The following is a 24,116-nucleotide window of genomic DNA, read 5'->3' on the forward strand; positions in this document are numbered from 1 at the left end:
AGGAGTCCGATTGTGTCCAGGAGGTTGGCTAGTATAGCCACCTTTGTGTCTATGTCTGGGTATATTACCCCCACAGCTTTGTATGTGTATTTACGTGTAATCTCCAACCTAACCAGAGTTAGTGTGTGCTGGTCGGATAGCTCTTAACAACACATTTTACATGCTGACCACCAGGATAGAATACCTCTCCTACCTCTCGTGATACCACTTGGTACTAGTACCAAGTACCACCAGTTCTGGCAAAGATTGATTCATTTACCCTGTCCTGATACTCTTTTTTTAGAAATTAAATAAAAAGACTCTATTACAAAGATAATAATACGAATTCCATCATAATTTATTATCCCTTTGAACTACTGTTCTGGGCAAGCCAAGGATTACGCAAAATTTTGAAGAAGAATCCCTTATGTAATAGCCCATGAGAAATAAGAAATATAATTCCATCAGATTTGCCGAATAGCATAAATACAACTATCGAAATCATATATAATCGATATTCCACAATTGTTAAAACTAAAGCACCTTAAAGAGAGAAAAATAATACTGCCTTTATTATTATTTTGGGCAGTCAAAAAACTTGTTCAATCTATGAATAAGTTTTCCAACTAAATCCTTATTGTTAAGGAGCAGAAATCGTTTGTCCTTTACAAATTCTTTTCCTTCGGACATTACTAAATAATGTACTAAATAATGTAGGATACTAGCTAGCTAACTTCAAAATTTTAAGGGCCATTTTAATTATTATAAGAAAGCCCTTAAAGGATATTTAAGGCTTATGAGGACCAGGAAAAAAGTGGGTCCTGCAAACAGTGACCTAAAAGGGAACTTATCCCCCTTACAAGGGCTTGAAAGGTTTAATTGTTACTAGTTATTTTACTAGTTAAAGAACCTAACCTAAGGATAAATCAAATAGTAATTGCTAAAAAAAATCAACTAAAACCTCAATAAGGATATTTAATAAGGTTTCCTATTGATGATTTGTCCCTGATTGGTTGGAAGGTGTGACAGGAGTTCCTAGTCCAGGATGTGAAACAGCCCAATAACGACCTCAGGGGTGCGGACTCCTACACAACGGATTTGACCAATACTTTTCTATAACTTTTTGATTTTCAATAAAATCTCTTTTTCTCCAAAATTTTTTTGGTTTTTATAAATTTTGGTGGTAATTGTACTAAATCTTTTAGCGTTTTGTTGGATTTGATAGTTTTTTTTGACTGTTTCTTAAATTGTATAAAATAGGTTAGATTGAAACACGGAAGTATACATATATCAGTATTAATGGATGATAGAAAGAGCGCGTGGGAAACCAGGAATGGAGGCCATAAAGAAGGAGGGCGACGATTTGTGCGGGAGATATTTCGGCGGGGGAGGCAAATGATTCGTCCTTGACACCATCAACGTCTTGCCATTTAGTTTTGAAATGCCAAGAAACTGTTGCAATGGGTGAATTTACGCAGAAGAATGGCAAAATGGATATTTGTTGCCTAAATGGAATCTAATAAAAAATAATGACAACTATAATTGCTTTAGGTATCGTTTTGTACCAGGGGTACTTAACCTAAACACAGTATACCTTCTCTCTGCCCAAAATTTAGGTTTCCCTGTTATCCTAAATCTGAAAATTGTCTCAGGGGTTCTTTACCCTTTTTTTTTTTTGAAGCGCAAGTTTGTTTTTGTCTAAAAACTAGTGGGGTTTCTGAAGAGTTTCGAGTCCAGTGTAGGGGGTCTTAGTTGTGGATATTGCAGGGACCTCTTAGGGTTTAAGGAGACCGTTGTTTCGTTAGTTAGACCAGGAATTGCTGTGCGTTCCTTTTAGTTAGGGCGTTTTATTTTTTTTTTGTTTTTTTACTTACCTTGTTATCCGGCAGATCCCGCTCCTTACTTTTGTCGTATTATATCTAGATGTGTTCTCACTTCACAACACCCATTACACAGGCACACCCACACACACAAGATAACCCGGTCGAGCGGGGTGGGGGGGCTTTTGGGGGGGAACAAAGAGAGAGAGAGAGGAGTTTTTGGAAAGGGGTTGAAGAATGATGTGAGCAGGAGAGAGATGATGTGAGGCTGGAGCTCTGAGAGAAAGTGAGAGATGGAGGTCTGATGGAAGAAGAGTTTGGTGTAACGCTTAGACGGTTCGACCGCACCGCACACCGCGTAGTATTTAGTAAACGTTCCTAACCACACAAATTTCGACGATTGTTTTGAAAAAAAAAATTATTTTTTACCTATTTCCTTTATTCTTACTTTTTTTTTTTCTTTTTTCTGTTTTCTATATATTTTTTACCTGGCGCTAGTTATATAGCTAGAGTGTAGCGTCGGGCCGCGGACGAGGCACTGATAGTGCATGCTTGTGCATGGCTAAACTCTTGAACAGACAGGCCCTCCACACTAGGCCGAGACTGGGCGATATCGACCTGAGCCCCGCTTCTTCGCGATACCCTCTGCAACCTACCCGCCCGAGAGTTTAGTACGCGCGCGCTCTGCCCCGCCACTGGCCGCGTCACGCTCTCCCTACCACCACTAATTCAGGCCAATAACAAAAAATAATTTACACATTTCTCACTCTTCAAAATTGAAATATTTTTTTAAAAAACTGATATCTCATCATTATTTAATTATTTTTTTTTAATTTAAAATTTATTTTTTTAAATTTCTTAATCTCTTTTTAAAATAAAAAAAAAATTGTTTAAAATAATTTTACAGATTCCAAAAATAAAACTAAAAAAACATCTCTAGCTGCCGCTCCCTTCCATACGAAGGTTATGATACAGTTATATATATAAAAGCGGCTGGTTTTAATATCGATACGAATACCTAACCGGCTAACATAGCTTTACATCGATATATGTTTATCGGGCGGAGGTTTTGGGTATTGCGCGCTGGTCCATTTGCGCAAGTATCGATCCGAAAAGAGCCAGTAAAATGGGAAGGACTCCCTTTCTTACACACTGACACACTTGCCTTACTGGTTTACAGGCCCCAGATGTGCAGCCTGCAAGCACTGCACCCGCCGTTCTAGAAAACCGGCCGTTCGCTCCCAGCTCTAACACAAACCGCTCACTACCTTCCTCTAGTTCCTTCTTTTTTAGCCCCCTTTACTAACACTATTTTTTGTGTGTGTGTGTGTGTGTTTGATTGTTTTTTTTCCTAAACTTTTTACTCATCTTTAATACTTTTTCTAAACAATCTTGTTCGCCATTTTAATTAAGACAAAATTTAGTATAAAAATCATATCCCCCAATCATTATATAACTTGGTTTAGCTCACCCATTCATGTTAGACCAGATCCAAGGGACTCCAAAACTGGCACACTCTACAATCAAGGATTCTCTTTCCAATTTTATATAAATCTTTTTCTATTACTGATATTTTGGCCTCCCTTTTCAAGTCCTTTAATTATATACTCTACTTTATATAAATTTAAATCAGAATAAATGTTTTTTGAAATCACAAAAGGCAGCAGAACTTATTTACTTAGGATTTCTCTCACATCATTAATCTCCGTAGAATAAATAAGTTGTTAGGGATATAATTATTCCTTTGACTCCTTATTAAAATTTTTGAATTGATCTTAATTCATCAATTGATGAAGATTTTTAATAAATTGATAAAAATGTTAAGAGAAAAGAAGTTTATTGGCTTAAAAAACAAAAACAAAAATTTAAATAATAATAATGCTTCAATTAAGTAGTATTTAAATATTTATTATTATTATTTTGCAATTATTGGAAAAAAAAAGAACTTGAAGTGACAATCCACGGACTGGTCAAAATAAATTATTTATTTGAAAAAATGAAAAATTTGTTCTTTTTTTTCAAGAGTGAGAGAGAGAGAAAAGAGGCTTTAAAATGTATTTTAAATACATTTTCCCAAAATTATGGAAATAATTGATTTAAAAAAAACAAAATCGCTCGAAAAGTTTTTTAAATTAATTTTTTATTAAAATTCAATTTAAATTGAAAAAAAAAAAATATAGAAATATCTAATAGAAATTTCAAAATGGTTTACGAGATGTACACACATTGTGTACTTAGCCACAGCTTGGGGGTAAAGTATCTTTCATTCATAAATTTAACAACTTACAACTGAATGAACAGTCAAAATAAAGTCTTCCTTTATTAACAATTAATCATAAAATGAAAATTACAATTTTCTTTTTTACCAGAACTGGTATATGAAACGGTAACCAAAAATTCCATTTTATTTTTGTTAATATTATTTCTATTATTTTAATATTTAATAACTTAATATTTTTTTCTTTGAATAATTTCAAAAATAATAAAAAACAGAAAATTATAGGACATCATACCCTTTATTTAATTCATGTACATTAATTCTGAGACAATTCAGACTATTGATATTCTTAATGAATGTAGTTTTTTGCTTGCCTTTAATTAGGGAATTCTTTTCCTATTAATCCCCAAAGATGTGTGGGAAGATTCGAAGATATTAAACACGTAAATTTAATATGGGTGCAGCCAATGATTGATCAGCTAGTAAAATTCGAAAAGAATGCATTTCCATCAAAATTTATGCGCTGTTTTAAAATTTTATAGAGGTCAAGATCTATTGGTGAAATAATCTGTTCTATTTGGTATCTGTCCAGTTACAGTTGGTATCATGTTCTTCTTAAGTTTGGTGCTTGGTCGGTGGCTTAAGAGAAGAATGTTTTAACTTTACTAAATTCATAAACATCAGCTACAACTTGGGACCATTTTCTATAAATTCACTCATTGCAGTAATTCTCTTAATGTTTTAATTTTTTGTCTATATAAGATGATCTTTTGTATTCATTAAAACGGAAGCGTCATCTTTTGCATCCTTCATATTAATTCCAAAACAATCTCTTCATCTGCCTCCTCTCAGTACCGAACAGAACAATGTAATTCAGAAAACTTTTAGATTCAAATGATTTCTAAGACAGGACTGCAAGTTCTGTGATCTCAAGACTCTGTGGAAAATATTTTTTTTAAATAAGGATTACTTGATCCTTCTAGGATAACCGGAAATTATCACTTCATTAAATCAAATAGCCTCATTTTTTTTTTTTTTTTTTTTTTTTTGTAGAGCTATTGTTTGTACCAACAGGGAAGTTAGAGATCTTTTTGCTGATCAGGGCCTAGTTGGCGTTATTAAACAAGGAAGGATTAGATGGTTAGGTCACTTGGAACGACTGGTGGGAGGAAAGAATAGACAAGAAACTCTTTCTTGGACATTTGGACATCCAGAAGGGGCTAGAAAGAGAGGGAGGCCCCGAGTGAGATGGTTGGACAGTGTTGAGCAGGATTTAAAAGATTTAGAAGAAGAGGAGACCATGAGAGAGACGTTGGCACAACATTATGGAGGCGGCCAAGGTCCTTGTAGTGCCAAACAAGAAGAAGAAGAAGAAGAAGATTACCTTGTAGTTTATGCCGTTGGGAGAGATACCTAAAGTACCAAACAAATAGGAAACTATGACATCTTACTGAACTAAATCCCTTAGTTTTTAAACAGATTTTAAAGGGACTCTAAGGTACATACACTCTATATAGCGTCTTTTAAAGGGCATTTACATCTGAACCTGTTTTGATTAGTTTAACCACAAAATACGCATTTCAATTATGGTCCTTCTGAACCAAAGGTTGCTCAAAGGAAGTGATGATGGCATTTGCTTCACAGGAAGGGAGTCAAAAATTAATCTCATCAATCTACCATTTTCTATAAATTCACTCATTGCAGTAATTCCCTTAAGATTTTAATTTTTTGTCTATATAAGATGATCTTTTGGATTCATTAAAACGGAAGCGTCATCTTTTGCATCCTTCATATTAATTCCAAAACAATCTCTCCATCTGCCTCCTCTCAGTACTGAATATCTGTCAGCTTGCTGTGCTCTGAAGGGTGAGCCCTAAACTATGCGAAAAAAATAAGAAAACCTACAAAACAATAAAGGCCCTTTTAAAAAAAACAAATAAAAATGTGCAATTATAATAAGTTTGTAACAAAATTTAAGAAATAGCTAAATTTTCATAAATCAGAATTTCTCTTTTCTACCCTGGAATTAGTCCTTAATCAACCAAAAACCCTTCATTAATTCTAATGGAAGAACAATCTAATTAAATACACTCGATTTCTTTGTTTGCCTTTTTGTCCTCTTAAAGAAAGAAAAACATCTTTTACCCGCAGCTTCATTCTGCCTTTCAAAATACAATAAAGAAACCAAAATAGAATACATATGATCTTCATTTGTAACCACTAATAAGTCCCTCCAGTCATAGTTTAGGATTCAGTCCGTCGATCGTTTATTTTCTGCACACTTTGGTGAAATTGTTCAGCTTCTATAGTTAGTTAGCAGGTGATCTTAGAAACAATATGGTATTCAGTTTTAGTAATTCATTGATTATGAGGTTTTTCCCAATTATTCTGTACAAATTGCGAAATAAGCTGCACTTTTGTTTACGGTAACTTGTAATTCTATTTAAGTACAACTTAGTGCTGCCATCAACAAATAGGAAAGCGTAATAGAAAATATTTTTTAGTTAGATGCATTTCCGGTTAGAATGGTCCAAAGAATTGTGCGTTTGATCATTACTTAAGTCTTAAGGTTTTGGATGGCCAGTTTTAAATTCAGTGTTATCGAATGGATTCCAGGTCTAACTAAATCAGAGTTTCTCAAACTTATTTCGTGTACAGAAGAATCAATTGTTTTCTAGCGTTCTCTAAAATTTACCTAAACTTTACCACGATCTTAAAAATCACAATCGCAATCATTAGTTTAATTATAAGTCTTATCCTATTTCTGAGTTTGAATTTAGCTTTTAAATGAGACTGTTCTAATGAGAGCAATAAAACGCAACCTTATAAATTATATTTAGAAATCTTTTAACCAAATTAAAACAAACATTTCTATTTAAATTTTAAAACTAATCTAATGTGAAGGGATGATTCTGATGATTTTTACACAAGTTTGGTTAATATCAGGCTCGAATTTACTCAAAAAAACAGTCGTAAGTAAGTAACATGCAAACGATTTCTCTGTCTAGTTGAGCAGCGTTGCCACAGCACTAAATCCACGTTCACACAAATACGTATATGGGAATGCTATCGAAAATCGTTGAACAAATCGACCACAATCCAGGGGTACAATAGCGGGATCGGCTTTTGTCGCCAAAATTACTGAAAACAACGAAATTAATCGATGATAGTGTAGTTAGTCAGGTTTTGATTTTAGTTAAAAATATTAGAAAAACAGAAATCAGCCCCTAATCCAATTCAACACCCCCCAATTTTCTCTGAGTCCTTTACAACTCCCCTGTAGGCCTCCAGCGCCCACAAGAGGGACGTTATGACCCACTTTTTGAGAAAGATTTGATCTAAATTAAAAAAAAGATTTTGACCTATGTTCTACAAATTGATTTCTAGTTTCCATTTGTGAATCCATAGTTTGTAATTTTTTAAGATTATGTTAAATAATTATCTTCTTTTATTTTATTTATTTATTTATTTTTTTGGTGAAAGTGTACACATATTTACAACAAATAAAGTACCTTTTCTTTGGATACTTAGAGCGTATAAAAAATAATACAAAATTTTTTATTTTTTATTACTATACAAATTTTTTGTTTTATAATTTCAATTTTACATTTAAAAAAAAAATAACAAGAGGCTATAATCTCAGCCTATTTTTTTTTTTAAAATAGTCAAAATTGGTAGACCTTATTTTATTTATTTTTGTACAAAATTACAACAAAATAAATAGAAGGCACAAAATTTAATTTCAATTTGATTATTTTGTTTTCTTTAATAGCACTTTTGGTATTTAGCAGTTTACAATAATTAGTAAAAATAAAAAATATAAATAATTCGAGTAATAAGAAAAGATTAATTTTCTATAATTAAAAAAGGAAAATTTTAAGTAACTTCAAAATGCTTAAAACTAAAACTAATTGAGTTCCTAAAATGCTTACAGAAAAAACAAAATGGCACATTTAACTTTGATTTTCTAAAAATAATTTTTATTGTGATTTTACTCTACTAATTGTGTTTAAAAATTATGGTATACCACAGGGGTGAATGATACCTAGATCTTTTAACATTGGTAGGACTTTTTCCAAATATAATCAGCTTAATTACTTAAATTTCTTTTTCTCTACCCATTTTCTTGAATTGCTGTCACAATTAGCCGTCCAACTTATGGCTTAATCGTCTCATAAATGCCCTTTCTTTTTTTTAAATCACAAAATTAGCTTAATCAAACTTTGTGTGTTTAATCACAAAGGATCTTTATTGGTCCTCAATATTTTTGTTTTTATTAAAAAAGACGCAATGACCCATCTTTTTCATTATTTTTGTCTATATATGGTCTTTTACTTGCTTTCCTTTATCTTTTAAAAATGGCAAACAAATTCTATGTTTGACATGCAAATATCCAAACTAGGAATAGCAGAGTGAACAGGGATGCTGCCGAAGATGTTGTACTAGAATTGTGGCCATGATGTATAGAAGCGTTTCTCATTTCTGTCCTCTTTTCTGGTGGATCAACTGCAAAATGCCAAAAAAAACAAAACATAAATTAATTTCTGTAAATAAATGCAAAAATAAATATGTTAAATAAAAATTATACGTTCAAAAAGGTTTTGCTCGGAACTGCATTATTTTATTGCAATTTTTATCATTTTAATTTGTTACTTTAACATCTTTTTTAAAAGTATAAGTGCATAAGACTTTTTATGCAGTTTCCAACAGATCCAAATGGATAAAGAAATCTGCATATTTCATTTAGGGCGACCCCATCAATTGAATCTATAAAGAGGTTATAGCCAAAATTATGAAACCTAATTACAATTATCGCATTGCCGATTCTATTTTTACTTTAAATTTGTTCATTATTCACCCAAAATATTTTAAAAGTTAAATTTAAATTTACTTTTTTCTAGGAATTAATTTTTTGGGTGATCTTGAAGGAAGATGAGAGCCACTCCCCCCATCTAAATAGTTATTTCAGAGTGTTGTACGATTCTAACTTTGTAAAATAGTGAGAAATAAATTATTATAATTATTCTTTTGAAAGCGATTCGAATGATGGATATCAAATTAAGGATTCAATTTAGCGAGGAATCGGTCCTGAACAAAAAAAAAAAAACTTCGTCTTTTTGCCAACGTTTCGGCAAATTTATTGCCTTCGTCAGGGCCTGGATATTACAAATAATACAAATACAACAATTTAGAATACTGAATTATTGGACTACCAATACAGCATATCAATACATCTTATTAAAATTATAAAAAATGATGTAAATTTTAATAATCAGAACTGACGTGGGCTATGCAGCATATAAGATGTATATAAGAGGCACAGCACAACTTCCCCTTAACAAGTGTAAGAGCAGATCGTCGCTTTAATGTTACGTAGGGGAGCTCTAACCCTGTCATCCTACCAAATTTTATTAAAATCGGGCTAAGATTTACAGAGTAATTAATGATAATAATTTTGGAGGGGGCCTTACATAAAGGGGGCTAACTCCTCTCCCATTCCATGTACAGCGTCGAGACCCCCAAAAGGCACATCTACATAACATTCCGACTCGAATGATACCTCATTCATGAAAATCGGTTCACGCGTTTAGGCGCTACGTTGTTTACAAAAAAGGTAACAACAACAACAACAAGAAAGAAGAAGAACAATTTTTGAAAATGCCGTTTTTGCACATTTTCAGCAACTTTTTTCTCGAAATCTATCAAATCTAGGTTGTTGCAAAAAAATTACAGTCTTAAAGGAGGATTTGCCCTATATTATAAAGAAAATTTGGGAATTTTATCTTTTATAGAAAAAGAGAAAAAATTTGTCAAAGTTGGGTGTTTTTCAACGTTACGCTTTTTCGTGCAGTTTTTGATGATCAACCCTTATACAACTGTCCTACCGGACAGTTTTAATTAATATGTAGTATTTGTAAGTCCCGTGGTTCAATATTCTAAATTGTTTTATTTGTAATATTCAGGTCGAAACTTTGGCAAAAAGACGGAGTTGTTTCTTTGTTCTGAACCGATTCCTCGTTGAATTGAATCCTTAATATAAATTTTTTACGGCCAATAAAAGCTAATACAGATGCATTTATCTTTTTAATAAATAGATCTTACGTATAATTCTAAAAATAGCTAAAATTTAGTGAAAATTTCTAATTTTAATCATAATTTAAAATTAAGTATAATTTACTAATTACTTTTTCCTTAAATTTTTTTCTCAGCAAAAGATTTAAAATTTCAACTTTAATTAGCATTATTTCAAAAACTCGACCAATTTGTGATTATATTAAAGTGTCTTTGAGCTCTAGCCCTAGCATACAATTATATCAAGGTTATCTTGAAGTATTTTGGGCAGTTTCTATTAATTAATAGAATTTTTCTGCGGCGATATTATATCTTTTAATTTTTTTAGTTTTCATTATTATATTCTAAATACATTAGAATATAATTTTTGATTTAATTAATTTGGTTTATCTATAAGCAGATTGTTTTCATTCATTCTGTTAGTGCCATATGGATTGAAAGAAAAAATAATCCAGGGATATTATCTTTGCCCAATTTTCAGAGTATGTCTTACTAAATGCATTCAACACTCTTAGGAGGTCCTAAAATTTAGTTGCGATCATTTTAAAACCAACGAATCTAATGTATACTTAGAGATATCATAAATATGTTCGTTTACACTGCGGCAGATTGCGTTAAATACAGCTCTCAATCTAAGTACACCTGCATTAAATAATATGGTTTATGAATTTAATGAGCGTCTAAATGGAAATCCGAATGGAAAATTCAAGAAAATAACTCACTTAGGGCATCAAAATAGTTACCATTTCAGAAATTTTCACTATTTAGTTAGGACACTGAACATGCTGTAAAACAAAACTTAAAAAGATTTTTGGTGGTTAGCTTAGTAATTTTATGGCCATCCATTGCTTGTACAATCGCCTTAGGGGTAAGTCACCAATAAATAGATAAAGAAAGAATGATGTAGATTACTTTCTAAATTCTGCAACATTAAATTGTCTGCCTCAAAAAAGAAAAAGGCTATCAAAATTGCTGGTCAAAAACTTTAATAATTATATTTTTTATATTTGATATTAAAGTTAAAAACAACCAAAGTTGAATTTCGAAACTACATTGATTCTGTATGGAGTTTAAAAGCAATCAGTCAAAAGATATTGTTTTTCCCTTCATTTTTTTTTGGGGGGGGGGCGACTCAAAATATTCTGAAAACAATTTGTAACGATATTTTTGCTTTACGAAATAACAAAATTAGTGGTCTACAGAGAGGGGGAAGGAAATCGTCAAGGGGGGTTCTAAACAGGAAAAAAAGGTTGGAAATACTAGTCCTAGGTTCTAGTTTAAAATAGATTTTCTTTAATGAAAAAATTGAAAGTAAAATATGTTTTTTGCTAAATCGGCTCCGTTCAAGACACCTAATTTGCAAAGATAATCTCTTATTCGCTTACATTGATTCAAGAATTAACACTATCTCCGTTGGGAGTCGTCCCCGATCAGTAAATCCCTCTAAATACACACCAATCTCGACTGGCAAATAACCGCTGGGAATTGATTATTATCACCTTTAGAAAATATAATTATTTGAAAATAAGTGCACATTAACTTCAATAAAGACCCAAGTAAGGGTACTTACCTCAACTATTATTTTAAATCAACTATAATTACTTAAAAAAATGAGAGAAAAAAATAACTTGAATCCACTTGTTTACTATTTTATATATTTTTAACTTAATATTTTGTAAATATTTTAATATCACGATTACATTTCAGACATAGTATCTTTCTTATTTTTTTAATAATAAAAAAAATTCATATTACAATTCTCCCATAAAATTTAAATTTTAATGGAGAAAATATAAAATAAACAAAAAACAATAAGGCACACCACATTGCTACATTGCTTTTCTATCACGAAAATTAAAGACTTAAAAAATGCCGTAAGAATAATCCATTTACAACAATGTTATTTCTGATTTTTTTGTACTTTACAAACAGCATTTTCTACACACACAATAGACTAAAATACTTCATTTTGTATTTACAAATAAATTCAGACTTTTTTTTTAAAAAAAAATTTTTGTTTGTAATAATAATTGAAGTAGTATCAAAAATAGCGTACAATAAAAAGAAATACAGAACAGGCACTAGCTAATTCTACATGGTATCAATCAAAATTATAATTATAATTTAAATCAAATAAAAAATAAATAAGATACAAAACAAAAATGGTGAGAGAATATAAATTTTTAGAAAACTAAAGAAATTAAAAATAATATATTTTAATTTTTAAAAAGTTGGCAGCATTTATTTCTTTTTACATTAAAAAAAATGTAAATTATTTTATATTCCTCTGGGACATATCCTGAATAGATTGTTGATTACAAAGCATGGTAGATTGTCAGTTGTACGTTTCTGAACGCCTTGCTCATCGATATTGCCATCAGTGTCTGGATTTGATCTTTTTCCAGGCGTTTTGGGCCGTTCTATTCAGTTTTTTGTTTTTTTGTAATTTTGTTATTTTTGTAATTTTTGGAAGTTTTTTTTTAAAAAAAAAAGAAAACAAAAAAGAATTAAAAAATTTTTTCCAGAAACTTGTTCTAAAATATAAACAACAAAACTATTGTGTACAAAAATTTTTTAAAAAAGTAAAAAGTGCCGAAGAAAAGTAACTAAATAAAAAAATACATGATACTGTGCTACCAAAAAATAAAATGAAATTGTGCCACCTAAATAATACCCACAAATTTTCTGTGATAGCAAGAGATAATGCTACGTATTTCTAAAATGAAGAAAACGAGACATGCCTTCTAAATAGTAATCTACAAAAACTTTAAGTTAATCTAATAAGATATAATAGAATAGAATGACAGAAATAATACTGAAGGTGTTTCAGCCATGCTTCAATTTTTTTTATTTTTTTTTACTTGTTTTCAAATTTAAGATGATTTTTAATAGAAGAATAAAAATAAATAAAAAGAATTCTTTAAATAGCAATGTGGTATACATTACAGAGAGAGACAGATTGGATTAAATCCAAAATAGAAATGTTAAAATAGAAAATAAAAATTTGGATACAAAGATACTATGCATACTTATACTTCTAAAGATTAAACACAAAACAAAGTACTCGGTAGTTCAAAATTTAACCACTAAGGTGCTTTCTACTGCACTACTTAATTTTAACATATAAGTTTGTAATAGTGTTGGAAGATTTAACTAAAGCGACCAAAAATTAATAATAATAAATCATTAGGTTAGTATTCAAATGAATCAAGATCATTTCCCAAAATATTGTACTTAAAAGTAATATCATGCTTAGAGGCAGATCCAAACTAATATCTAAAGTAATCTATTACTTTAATAGTCAATTTTATTACTTACTTAATGTTAATTTATTAGTCTATACTTCTACTTAGTAATCTATTTATATTTAGCTTTGGTCTTTTAATGAAAAATTTAATTTCTTAACTAAAATTGTCTTTTATTTTAACCTTTTTAGAATTCCTAACCTCTAAAAACGTTTTCTTTAGAAATGATATTTTGTTAGCTAAAGTATTGGGACAAAATTATTGGAATATTTAGAAATGATATTTCGTTCGCTAAAGTATTGGGACAAAATTATTGGAATATTTAGAAATGATATTTCGTTCGCTAAAGTATTGGGACAAAATTATTGGAATATTTAGAAATGATATTTCGTTCGCTAAAGTATTGGGACAAAATTATTGGAATATTTAGAAATGATATTTCGTTCGCTAAAGTATTGGGACAAAATTATTGGAATATTTAGAAATGATATTTCGTTCGCTAAAGTATTGGGACAAAATTATTGGAATATTTAGAAATGATATTTCGTTCGCTAAAGTATTGGGACAAAATTATTGGAATATTTAGAAATGATATTTCGTTCGCTAAAGTATTGGGGCAAAATTATTGGAATATTTAGAAATGATATTTCGTTCGCTAAAGTATTGGGACAAAATTATTGGAATATTTAGAAATGATATTTCGTTCCCTAAAGTATTGGGACAAAATTATTGGAATATTTAGAAATGATATTTTGTTCGCTAAAGTATTGGGACAAAATTATTGGAATATTTAGAAATGATATTTTTGCTGATAATATTTAACCATGATAATTTAGGATTTTATTCATTTTAAAAAATGGTTAAGATACAAGACTTTGAAGCCAATTAATTTGAATTATTATTTATTACAGAAAATGATTTTAAATTTTAGTTTTGAAGTAATTTCGACCAATAAGCTGTGAATTTGGGAATGTTATTCTTCGTCTGGATACTTTTAGAATTTAGTAAAACTATTTTTGGGGTTTATTCTTTTAATTGAGGTTTATTGCACTTTCGACAAAACAAAATAGATTTTTTTTGCGCCCCATTGGATAACCATACTCTGTGTCAACACATTCCCCCAATACCCAAATGTATGTTTTCAAAAATTGGCTAAATCTTTCTTATTTACAAATATGTAAACAATAAAAAAGTTAAATTTAATTGTAGTTATAACAATTATTAGTTATTGTATTTTTTTAAAAAAAGTTACTTTGGATTTGCCTTAAAAATAGTAATACATAAAATTAAAAGAAAAAAAAAAGATCAAATAAAGCCATTTGTGTGAAGGAAAATCCCAATTACATCATGCAAAAGAAATAGAACTCACACAAAAAAAAACATAAAGCTTAAATAAAACTATAATTATAATTATTAAAACAAAATTAATTATTAATAAGCTTTTATATTACCATGATAGGAGAGTGTGGCCAGCAACGATACGTGGTTATACAAGAACAATAATTACAATATCATATTGTCCAATAATAAAATTTTTCTTTCAAACTCCTTTCAATTTGGCCATTAATTAAAAATTACTAATAATTGAAAAACCAAAAAGCGGGTTAGTTAAAATACGGTTTTTTGTTAAAATATTTTAGGTAACTGTCGCCCAAGGGGGGGGGGAAATGTTGAATAAATTAAAAAAAAAATAAGTATTTACCAAAGATTTCCATTGAAAATACGTTTTTTAAATGATTTACTGCTATCATCATGCATTTTTTAAAAATTATTATTAATCACAAACGAATTAAATTTAATTAGAGAGTTATTGTCAATTAAACGATGAAAACATCATGTTAAAAACAAAAAATTTTTGTTTTATCGCCGTTTTTATCCGGTTTTGGATTTTAAACCGAGTTTGATCAATCATTTTGACGTAGCGAATGATGACTTCATAACTTCGTTTTTCCTTGCTGATCGCCATGATTAATCAAACAACAATAAATGGATATAAGCGTAAAACTGGTCAGATAAATCAGAGTTAAATTAAAAATTAGCTGTAATATCCAGTACTGTGGATCTTAACAAACATTATCAACAAAATAATTTTTACTAGGTAGACAATAAACCTATTGAATTTTTAGCTTACCCAATATCTTATATTATTGATGTTTTCTTTGTAAAGAATGAATATCTTATTTACCTACACCATCTTTAGTGCTTTCCCTATCCCATCTACATGTTACAGATAATTGTATAATGCAATTTAAATTCATTGATATTACCAACACCGTACTGTGCTCCAAAATTTAGAAATGATACAAGTTTTATTTACAATTCCGTAAAAATATATACATTTTTTTTTTTTCAAAGAAGCAAATTTTACTCTACGTTTTAAATTAAGAATTAAGGAGCTCTTTTGTTTATCAGATTTTTTAAAAAAAATAAGATTATGCTGAAAGTATTTGCTAAATTCTCTTAAGATCATTTTATTTTGTTATTCTCTTTTTAATATTACACTACACGTGAAAATATTTCCATCTTGCTCGATAATATTTGTGGTTGAGAGATTATTATTTACTTATTTACTTATATTCATCCCTTTTGAGACCACAAGGCGAATTTGCCGGACAAAAGCCAAAAAGAGAACAGCGGAGCTGCACACCACACTATCAGAGGGCAAACGATGGGCTGGCTATCTTGAGGAACAATGTGCTGCCAAAGAACCTGCCACGGAGCGTAGCGGTGGCCTGTTTTCGTTTGGTCAATGGACACGATTACCTGGCAGGCACACTTATTTAAGATCGGGGTAGTTGACAACCCGAACTGTGTGCTTTGCGGGAACGGGCACATAGCAGGAGATCATCTTTTTGTGTGCGAAGCCCTATCCCATTTGACTACGTCTACTGACTAGCTCTCTTCAAGAGCGAAAATATATTGGGCTGCGAGACATCTAATGGCCGAGCGCCAATGATGTATGGCATTAGAAAAAAAACAAAAAAAACTTATATTCATTTTATTTATATTTGTAAATAATTTATGGTTACATGGTTATGGTTGATCACGGGTTATTTAAAGTGGTTGCCATGTTTAACATCCAACCAATCAATGCTTTCTATATCGACGTTATTATCATGAAATGATGTTTCTGTGATTAATAAATAAAAAAAAAAGGTTCCAGCATTTTAAATTCAAAAATTTATTTGAGCAAAAATTCTGAAATCTGTATTAATTTCCGATTTTGCATTTACCGTTAATTTTTTGTTCTTCTTAGTGTAGAACCCCTTTTAATAAGTTTATAAAACAATTTAGAATTTTATCATTCAATTAATTTTCTTTTCAGACAAGTCTTTGGGTGAAGGCGATGAATTCTTTTATTCGGGCAAGAGAGAGAATGGTGAGTTTTTATAATTTAAAAAATTAAAATTTCCTACAAATTTAGCGATATTACTTTTTTAAAAACAACTTTAATACGATTGCTTTCTTCGGTATATTTAAAGTGAAATGATGAGCGACTCCGCAAAAGCTCGTATATGGCGTTGTAATCAAACGAATTGATGAGTTCAAATGGAGTTGCAAGAGTTTATGGATTCAAAAATTTGTTTATGTCTTAGAAATACACAATCATTAGCTTACTCACTCGTATTTAGTGAGGCAAAATTGGGAGACTTTTTTTAAAATAAATATTTTAGCAACAAACTTTTATGTATAAATTATAAAATTTTACTTTTATAAAAATCACACCTACATTTGGATAAAATAAGTTTTACTTACATTTTCCAACAAAATATTTTTGCAATTTGAGCTCACCCACAGAATCCTCTACTAATAAAACAAAGTAAAGAATATTTGGGAGGTTCTTCTAAATGCCGTAGTAATCCTCTACTAATAAAACAAAGTAAAGAATATTTGGGAGGTTCTTCTAAATGCCGTAGTAATCCTCTACTAATAAAACAAAGTAAAGAATATTTGGGAGGTTCTTCTAAATGCCGTAGTAATCCTCTACTAATAAAACAAAGTAAAGAATATTTGGGAGGTTCTTCTAAATGCCGTAGTAATCCTCTACTAATAAAACAAAGTAAAGAATATTTGGGAGGTTCTTCTAAATGCCGTAGTAATAATCAGATATTTACTTAAACTATTCTTAAATAATTCTTCGTCATTATTTTATATACATATTTTAAAAGTGAATACTCTGGTAAAAATATAATGGGCCCAGTTTTACTTAGACTGGCAAAAATTAGCCTTCCACAAGATTCCAGAATAAGTGTTATGTTAAAAATTTACTTGAATATTTATTTATAAATTTTCTTTGAAATATATCACTTTTATTTACTTTTAATATTATTACTTAGTAATTATTGAATTTTAATTAGATTAAGCAGTCTTTTATTTAATGCATTAGTTGGGCCAATAAAATTGGAAAATAATTATTACACTACTAACGCAACCCCCTACAGAATTGGAATGTCAAAAAAATTAAAAAAAAAAAATTATTTATTTAGTAAAAGAGGAGTTAAATTGTTAAACACGTAGATCTTCCGTGGACTCACCGCCGTCCATGATTAGATCTGTGACGTCATCATCAGATAGATCATCAGATCGCCTTCGACCCTGCGGCCACAGTCTCCTACCACCTCCATTTACATCATCATCATGTTTGTTGTTATGTTGCTCACCAGTAATTCCTCCTTTTGTCTCTGATCTACAACCAAACCACCAATAACCGGCTGGTCTTGGAAATGGTGGATCTGCGATGTCAACCTGGGGACGGATGGAAATTAAATAAAATTGTGCAAAAATGAAATCAATAATGATTCAATTTCTTTTATAATATTCTAAAAACAATAAAACGTTTAACAAAAAACAAAAGGTTTCTACAAAGAAATTTAGCTCATATTGCTATTTGTGTTAACAAAGAGTTCAAGGATCACAGATTTTGTTTGTTTGTAAAAGCATCGACAAGTTTCAACTTGTCCGTCTAGAAATGTCGTATTATGTATACCAATCAACAAATATAGTTTGACTATAAGCTTTGTAGTCCTAATAATGTCATGCCATAAAAAGTAATAAAATGATGCTTTTGCCTTTCGTGGAAAACAGATTAGCCTCTAGTTATGCGTTGGAATTATACTCGAGCGCTTTTCCGGTGGACTCAGTTCACCTATTTGTACGCTGCATATAATAATTTCATGAACAACTCTTTGACAGCTAGGGAGGTGGTAAATGGGAAGCTGTCAAAGGTACCACTGGATTTTAAACAATCTCTTTCAGATTTCGTTGCAGCTACGATGTCTTTTATGAAATGTAAGCGACGATTGCAAGATTTTCTTGTTTTGGAGGGTGACCTACAATACTGCTTTATTTGCAATCTTGAAGGATAATGGTTGGATTTAGATGAATTATAAGTGAATCAGAGAAATACTCAGAACACAGTATTTACCTGAGTAAAAAAGATTGAATATCATTTCAGGAGTTTACTAGACTGTTGTCTTTCCCACAAACAACATATTAAGTAAGCAGCTGTAACCAGCAGTGTACCTCCCGAGGTAGGTGAACTTGATAATAACATAAGTACTGAAAGTAACCTATTTTGGACTGTACACTTGCCTTCGTCACTGAATTATAAGGAAGTGCAAGTACTGCCTCAATTATTCTTAAAATTCAAAAACTAAAAGAACTGTAAGGACAATCATGGCAAGTAGGAGCAGATCACTTAGTTATTGGTCCTTAAATATCGTACCAATATCGCTGTACATTTATAATCATCTGTATAACATCAAGGAGAAGGAATCCATCAAGTTGTAAGAACCATCAGACTATAAAATATACATCAAACACAATATCAACTTCGTCCATCAAAGAGACTGATTCTAATCTAAGTTAAATCCAAGTATTATGTTAATGAGGATAGAAAACTAGATAAATCAATAATAAATAAGACACATGGATCACGCGAAATTGATGAAAATTTCGTATATATTTTTAGAAACTTGTTTTTTGATGAAATAAGAAAATTTCATGGAACAGCAGCATGGATAGTAACACACTTTGTAGCACTACAAAAATGGCAGACAGATTACAGAAATGGTAATAAAGGGAGATTCTATAAAACTATGGCAGATCAGTTACCTAGACAACCATGGTTTATGGGGAACTGTCACTAATAAATGGGTTGTTACGACAATAAGCAGACTGAGAGCGAATCACACTGTGTGCGGATCGTATGTTCAAAGGATCAAGAAAAGGTCCTCTCTCCTCTTTGCGTAGATTGCAATGAGGAAGAGGATTTCAAGACAATATAATAATGATATGTCCACGTTATGTGGTAGAAAGGTAACGAATGTTTGACGACATATACAGGTATTTAGATGCACCATTTCGCTACAAAGACATAATATTCTCCACCAACATCTATGTGCTTAAATCTGTAGCAGAGCTAGCAATGAAATATGAATGTATTTAAAAGTTATAGCCGATTAGAATGAATGCAAGAAAATGATTAGAGAAGGATTACGGTGATTTTAATTTCGGTTAAGCTATAAGGATGGCAGGAATATAGAGTACTGATCCATCCATTAGCTGTAGTTTATGTAAATATTTGTATATAGTAGAGGGATGAATGTGTGAAGCGAATGTATTTGTAGGTAAGAATGGAGAGTGAGTGATATTCTAGTGATAAGCACCTAGACGATGCTGGCTGTATGGCGAAAGCCAATGCCAAAAAAAAGGAAAAAAAACACACTTTGATTAAAACTGAGAAATTAAATAAGTTAGTTAAAGAACTAACTATAAATGGCATGACTATTATGTTGAAGTTATTATGTATTCAAACTAAAAATATTTAAGTAAAATAATATTATGTTCACTGTCTATGAACGATGGTTTTTTTTTATTTACTGCGATTGTTATTCTAAAATTTCTAAACACACGTAAGGCCCCTGAATCTTACTGTGGCTAGTACAAGATTTGTGAAATGAGGTTGACATTATTTCCACAATGTTCTCAAAGTTGTTGGAAAAAACAGGGTTACTGAAAATGCTTATATCTCTCAGGAATTTGTCGTGCATATAAATGAAATTAGATCACTTATCCATTAACATGTGACAAGTTAGCTTCCTGCGCTTTAAACAAAGTAACATAATAATTTTGTAATACTATTATTATTATTCAGAAAAGAGAAATCATACTCACTGAGAATGTTCGATCGTTGAATCTATAATAAGATCCCTTTTTAAAGAAGTAAGTGTAACCATTTGTATAATGAAGTGCAGCGTCTAAATCATTTGGTACACCTTCCCAATTGGATATCTGCTTAGGATATGCGTTCTTCACTGGTGGTTTTGCTGTAGGATCGTACCTCCAAAATTTGGAACCTAAATTATAAAAAAAAGTAGTAAATAAAACTATATAGGTTATCCAAGAACAATTTAGTTAAAAATTGCAACCTCTTTGTTAATTAAAATAATCGATGTTTTACTTCTTTCCATGATATAAGTAAAGTAATGTCTCTGTTTTTATTTTGTCGGAAGGTTTTAGGCTTCACTAGATTAATCTTGGATGATGGAAACAGATTGCTGGACAAGAAGTTAATATTTCTTTGCAAGTTTCCTCATTTTGAATATCAAAATATTTATTCTATAGCTAGGAATAGAAAAACTATTTCAAGTGATTTCAACAGCAATTGCTTAATTAATTAAATGTATTCCACCTTTTTTTTTAATCAGAATTTGATGAAATAAGCCCGTTGTTGAAAATTGTTCAGGACTTGTGCCTTCACTCATCGAAAAAAACATTATTTTATGGGAGCTGTGGGAACTAGATCAGCAATTGTAACTTAATTTAGATGAGCATAGTGGAGTTTGAAAGAACGGAACGTTAATTAAAAATTATTCATATTATTATTATTATGATTTAAGGCGCGTCAACATCTAAGGTTATTGGCGCCCGGAGCTTTTTTCAGTGCACTACCGGCCTCCGGACAATGTTCTCTCGTTACAGACAACACTGTCCATCACCAGACAGTGAACTGTAAGAAGCTCCTTGGAAGAGAAAATCTAAATGGGTCAGCAGCTGGATTCGAACCCGGGATCTCTGCGTGGGAGTCCAGTACGCTGACCGCATAGCTAATCCCTACCCTTACTATTACGAGTATTACGAGGGTCGTTTGAAAAGTCCGTGCAAAAATAAAAACTACTTAATTTTTTGGGGTAAACCTTTTTTATTTTTCAACATAGTCTCCTTTTAGGCTTATACACTTCGTCCAACGCTGCTCTAGTTTGTTGATCCCTTCCGAATAATAGGATTTGTCCAAGTCTGAAAAATAGCCATTCGTTTCTGCAATCACCTCCTCGTTTGAATAAAATCTTTTTCCCGCCAGCCATTTCTTCATATTGGGGGAACAAATAGTAGTCCGAGGGAGCCAAGTCTGGAGAATAGAGGGGATGTGAAACGAGTTGGAACCCTATTTCCATTAATTTTGCGACCACAACTGCTGAGGTGTGAGCTGGTGCGTTGTCGTGATGGAAAAGGACTTTTTTGTGGGCCAATCGTGGGCGCTTTTCTTGCAGCTCGGTCCAATAACGATGAATAATATGCACCTGTAATAGTTTTACCCTTTTCCAGATAGTCGATGAGAATTATTCCTTGCGAATCCCAAAAGACAGTCGCCATAATCTTTCCTGCCGAAGGAACGGTCTTCGCCTTTTTTTGGCGCAGATTCCCCCTTGGTAACCCATTGTTTAGATTGTTCTTTGGTCTCGGGAGTGTAGTGATGTATCCATGTTTCATCCACAGTGACGAAACCACGCTTAAAGTCCTGCGGATTCTTCTGGAACAGCTACAAACCGTCCTTGCAACACTTCACACGATTTGAAAATCACTCGACTTCCTCGATTCAAACGAATGCCAAACACAAAGAAATAGACCGATCTGGCTGAAACTTGGTGTGTGTTCTTCCAAGAGATGCTACTAACTAAACATAACCTCGATACGCGCCAGTAGTGCTATCTCTCTGACTTTGCACGGACTTTTCAAACGACCCTCGTATTATTATTATTATTAATATTTTTAGAAGAAAGTTTTTGAGTGTTCAAACTAGATTTTGTAAATTAAAATTTAGCTTATTGCTTTCAAAAATGGTTGACAAGCTTAAGTTTGAACATTAAAAGTTATCTAAATATTTTCTCCGTTACAGAGAATAATAATATAAGTTAAGTTATTCTTTGATGTCAGATTTTTGAAAAAAAATACAATTTATTAAACAAAACGCGAGTAAAAAAAAATACTCAGTTTAATGTACAGCGAACAAAAGTAATTTAAACACAATTTTTACTTTTTTGCTTGGTAACGTTTCCATTAGTACGAAAGAAATGTCACTGACTTTAGAACGTTGACTCCGCAAAATGCATAAAGAATTAACATAATTGATGGTAATCTTTTTATTGTTAAACATGTCTTCTTCTAGCTTGACAGAATACTAATGTATACCTATTTAAATTCATATTTTTTTTGTCTTTTTCTTTTATATATACAGAAAAAAGCAATTTGTTTTATTTCCTACATTTATAAATGAATTCAATCTAACCTAAAATTCACTTGTTTATAATCACTGCAAAATATTATTTCCTTAATATTCATATTCACGCAGTTGTAAGTGGCTGAAAATAGCTGGGAATATTGCCAAACATGCAGCAAGTCATCAAACTGGCTAAATGAATGAGGTATATAATAATTTAACTGCATGTTAAGAATGAATGACACATGTCGCGTATATTTTACACGCTTATTTGCAAGCTAAACATTTCTTTACTTAATTTCTAGTTTAAGGTAATGAATTATTTGCAATTTTGTAATTTAAGTACCAGTATATAAAATTTATAACGCTGTTATTTCTTTGTCAGAGTGTTAAAAATGTTACTAATGTTAAAAAAAAAACCAAAAAAATGTCCGATTATCTGTCATTTTGATTAAGTAGTCTTCCTTTGCTACTAATTTTACCAAGTTTTATTGTCTTTATGGTCACATTAAGCTGGTTAAATGGTTAATTAAAGATAACATCATCCAGTTATTTTATTAATCTCATTCAACTATTGTACTCTTATCGCAGACATAATTGAACCCGAAACACACTCGAAACTAAGAATATTGTTATATGAGTACCCGTTTCGAATGATCAAAGATACGGTGCTAAAACTTGTCTTTATTGTTTGATTTGACTCTTATCATCTCTGAGTTGAATCAGTAAAAAAAGAGTGAACGAGAATCAGTTTCAATAAAATGCTGAACCACAACACAGCCAAACTTCAACTCTTCAATTTTTACGTATCGCGTCATTTTATTGATATAATTGGAATATTTAAAAAAAATATATATATTATTATTTGCGCTGAGCCTATTTTGTCGTTAATAGTAATATTGTATTTTAAATCAGCAACGTAGAGGAGCTTTAACCACTTATTCGAGCTGAATTTTATCAAAATCGTACTAAGCGTTATAGAAATATTGGTAATAATAGTTTTAGAAAGGGCCTTATTTGGGTGGGGCGAACTCCCCTCCTTATGAGGCACGGCGTCGAGACTTTTAAAGTGCATATCTGTACAAAATTTCGATTCGAATGACACTTCGGTCGGTTCACGTGTCGATAATTTGAAACGATTGCTATACTTCCCCTTAACAAGTGTAAGAGCTGATCGCCGCTTTAATGTTACGTAGGGGAGCCCTAACCCTATCATCCTACCAAATTTTATCAAAATCGGGCCAAGATTTACAGAGTAATTAGTAATAATAATTTTGGAGGGG

The 24,116-nt window shown here is 31.2% G+C and overlaps 3 protein-coding genes across 7 annotated transcripts in view; 1 reads left to right on the forward strand and 2 right to left on the reverse strand.

Moving 5' to 3' along the window:
• The window catches only part of Mid1 (calcium-permeable channel component Mid1), a 150,398-nt gene extending 147,551 nt beyond the window's left edge, over nucleotides 1-2,847 (reverse strand). The window contains exon 1 of one of the 3 annotated variants that reach the window (XM_074128383.1): nucleotides 2,288-2,847. The gene's annotated coding sequence lies outside the window, so the exon portion shown is untranslated. Of the gene's footprint in view, nucleotides 1-1,853 lie in introns of all 3 variants that reach the window. The other 2 variants (XM_074128381.1, XM_074128379.1) reach the window with 2 other exon arrangements.
• The window catches only part of LOC141454290 (uncharacterized), a 215,025-nt gene that overhangs the window by 27,066 nt on the left and 163,843 nt on the right, over nucleotides 1-24,116 (forward strand). The window contains exon 3 of the transcript XR_012458607.1: nucleotides 16,660-16,713. The gene's annotated coding sequence lies outside the window, so the exon portion shown is untranslated. The remainder of the gene's footprint in view (nucleotides 1-16,659; nucleotides 16,714-24,116) is intronic.
• Mmp1 (Matrix metalloproteinase 1) overlaps nucleotides 8,202-24,116 on the reverse strand; it is a 69,991-nt gene continuing 54,076 nt past the window's right edge. Inside the window, exons 9-11 of one of the 3 annotated variants that reach the window (XM_074128375.1) lie at nucleotides 20,511-20,692; nucleotides 17,996-18,080; nucleotides 8,202-8,523 (exon numbers count right to left, since the gene is read on the reverse strand). In XM_074128375.1, the coding sequence (XP_073984476.1) occupies nucleotides 8,390-8,523; nucleotides 17,996-18,080; nucleotides 20,511-20,692 (401 nt within the window). In that variant the 3' untranslated portion in view covers nucleotides 8,202-8,389. Of the gene's footprint in view, nucleotides 12,510-17,869; nucleotides 18,081-20,510; nucleotides 20,693-24,116 lie in introns of all 3 variants that reach the window. The other 2 variants (XM_074128373.1, XM_074128374.1) reach the window with 2 other exon arrangements.

Source organism: Rhodnius prolixus, unplaced genomic scaffold (assembly GCF_049639745.1).
Source record: "Rhodnius prolixus isolate KJV_2025 unplaced genomic scaffold, Rpr scaffold_9, whole genome shotgun sequence".
Lineage (NCBI taxonomy): Eukaryota > Metazoa > Arthropoda > Insecta > Hemiptera > Reduviidae > Rhodnius > Rhodnius prolixus.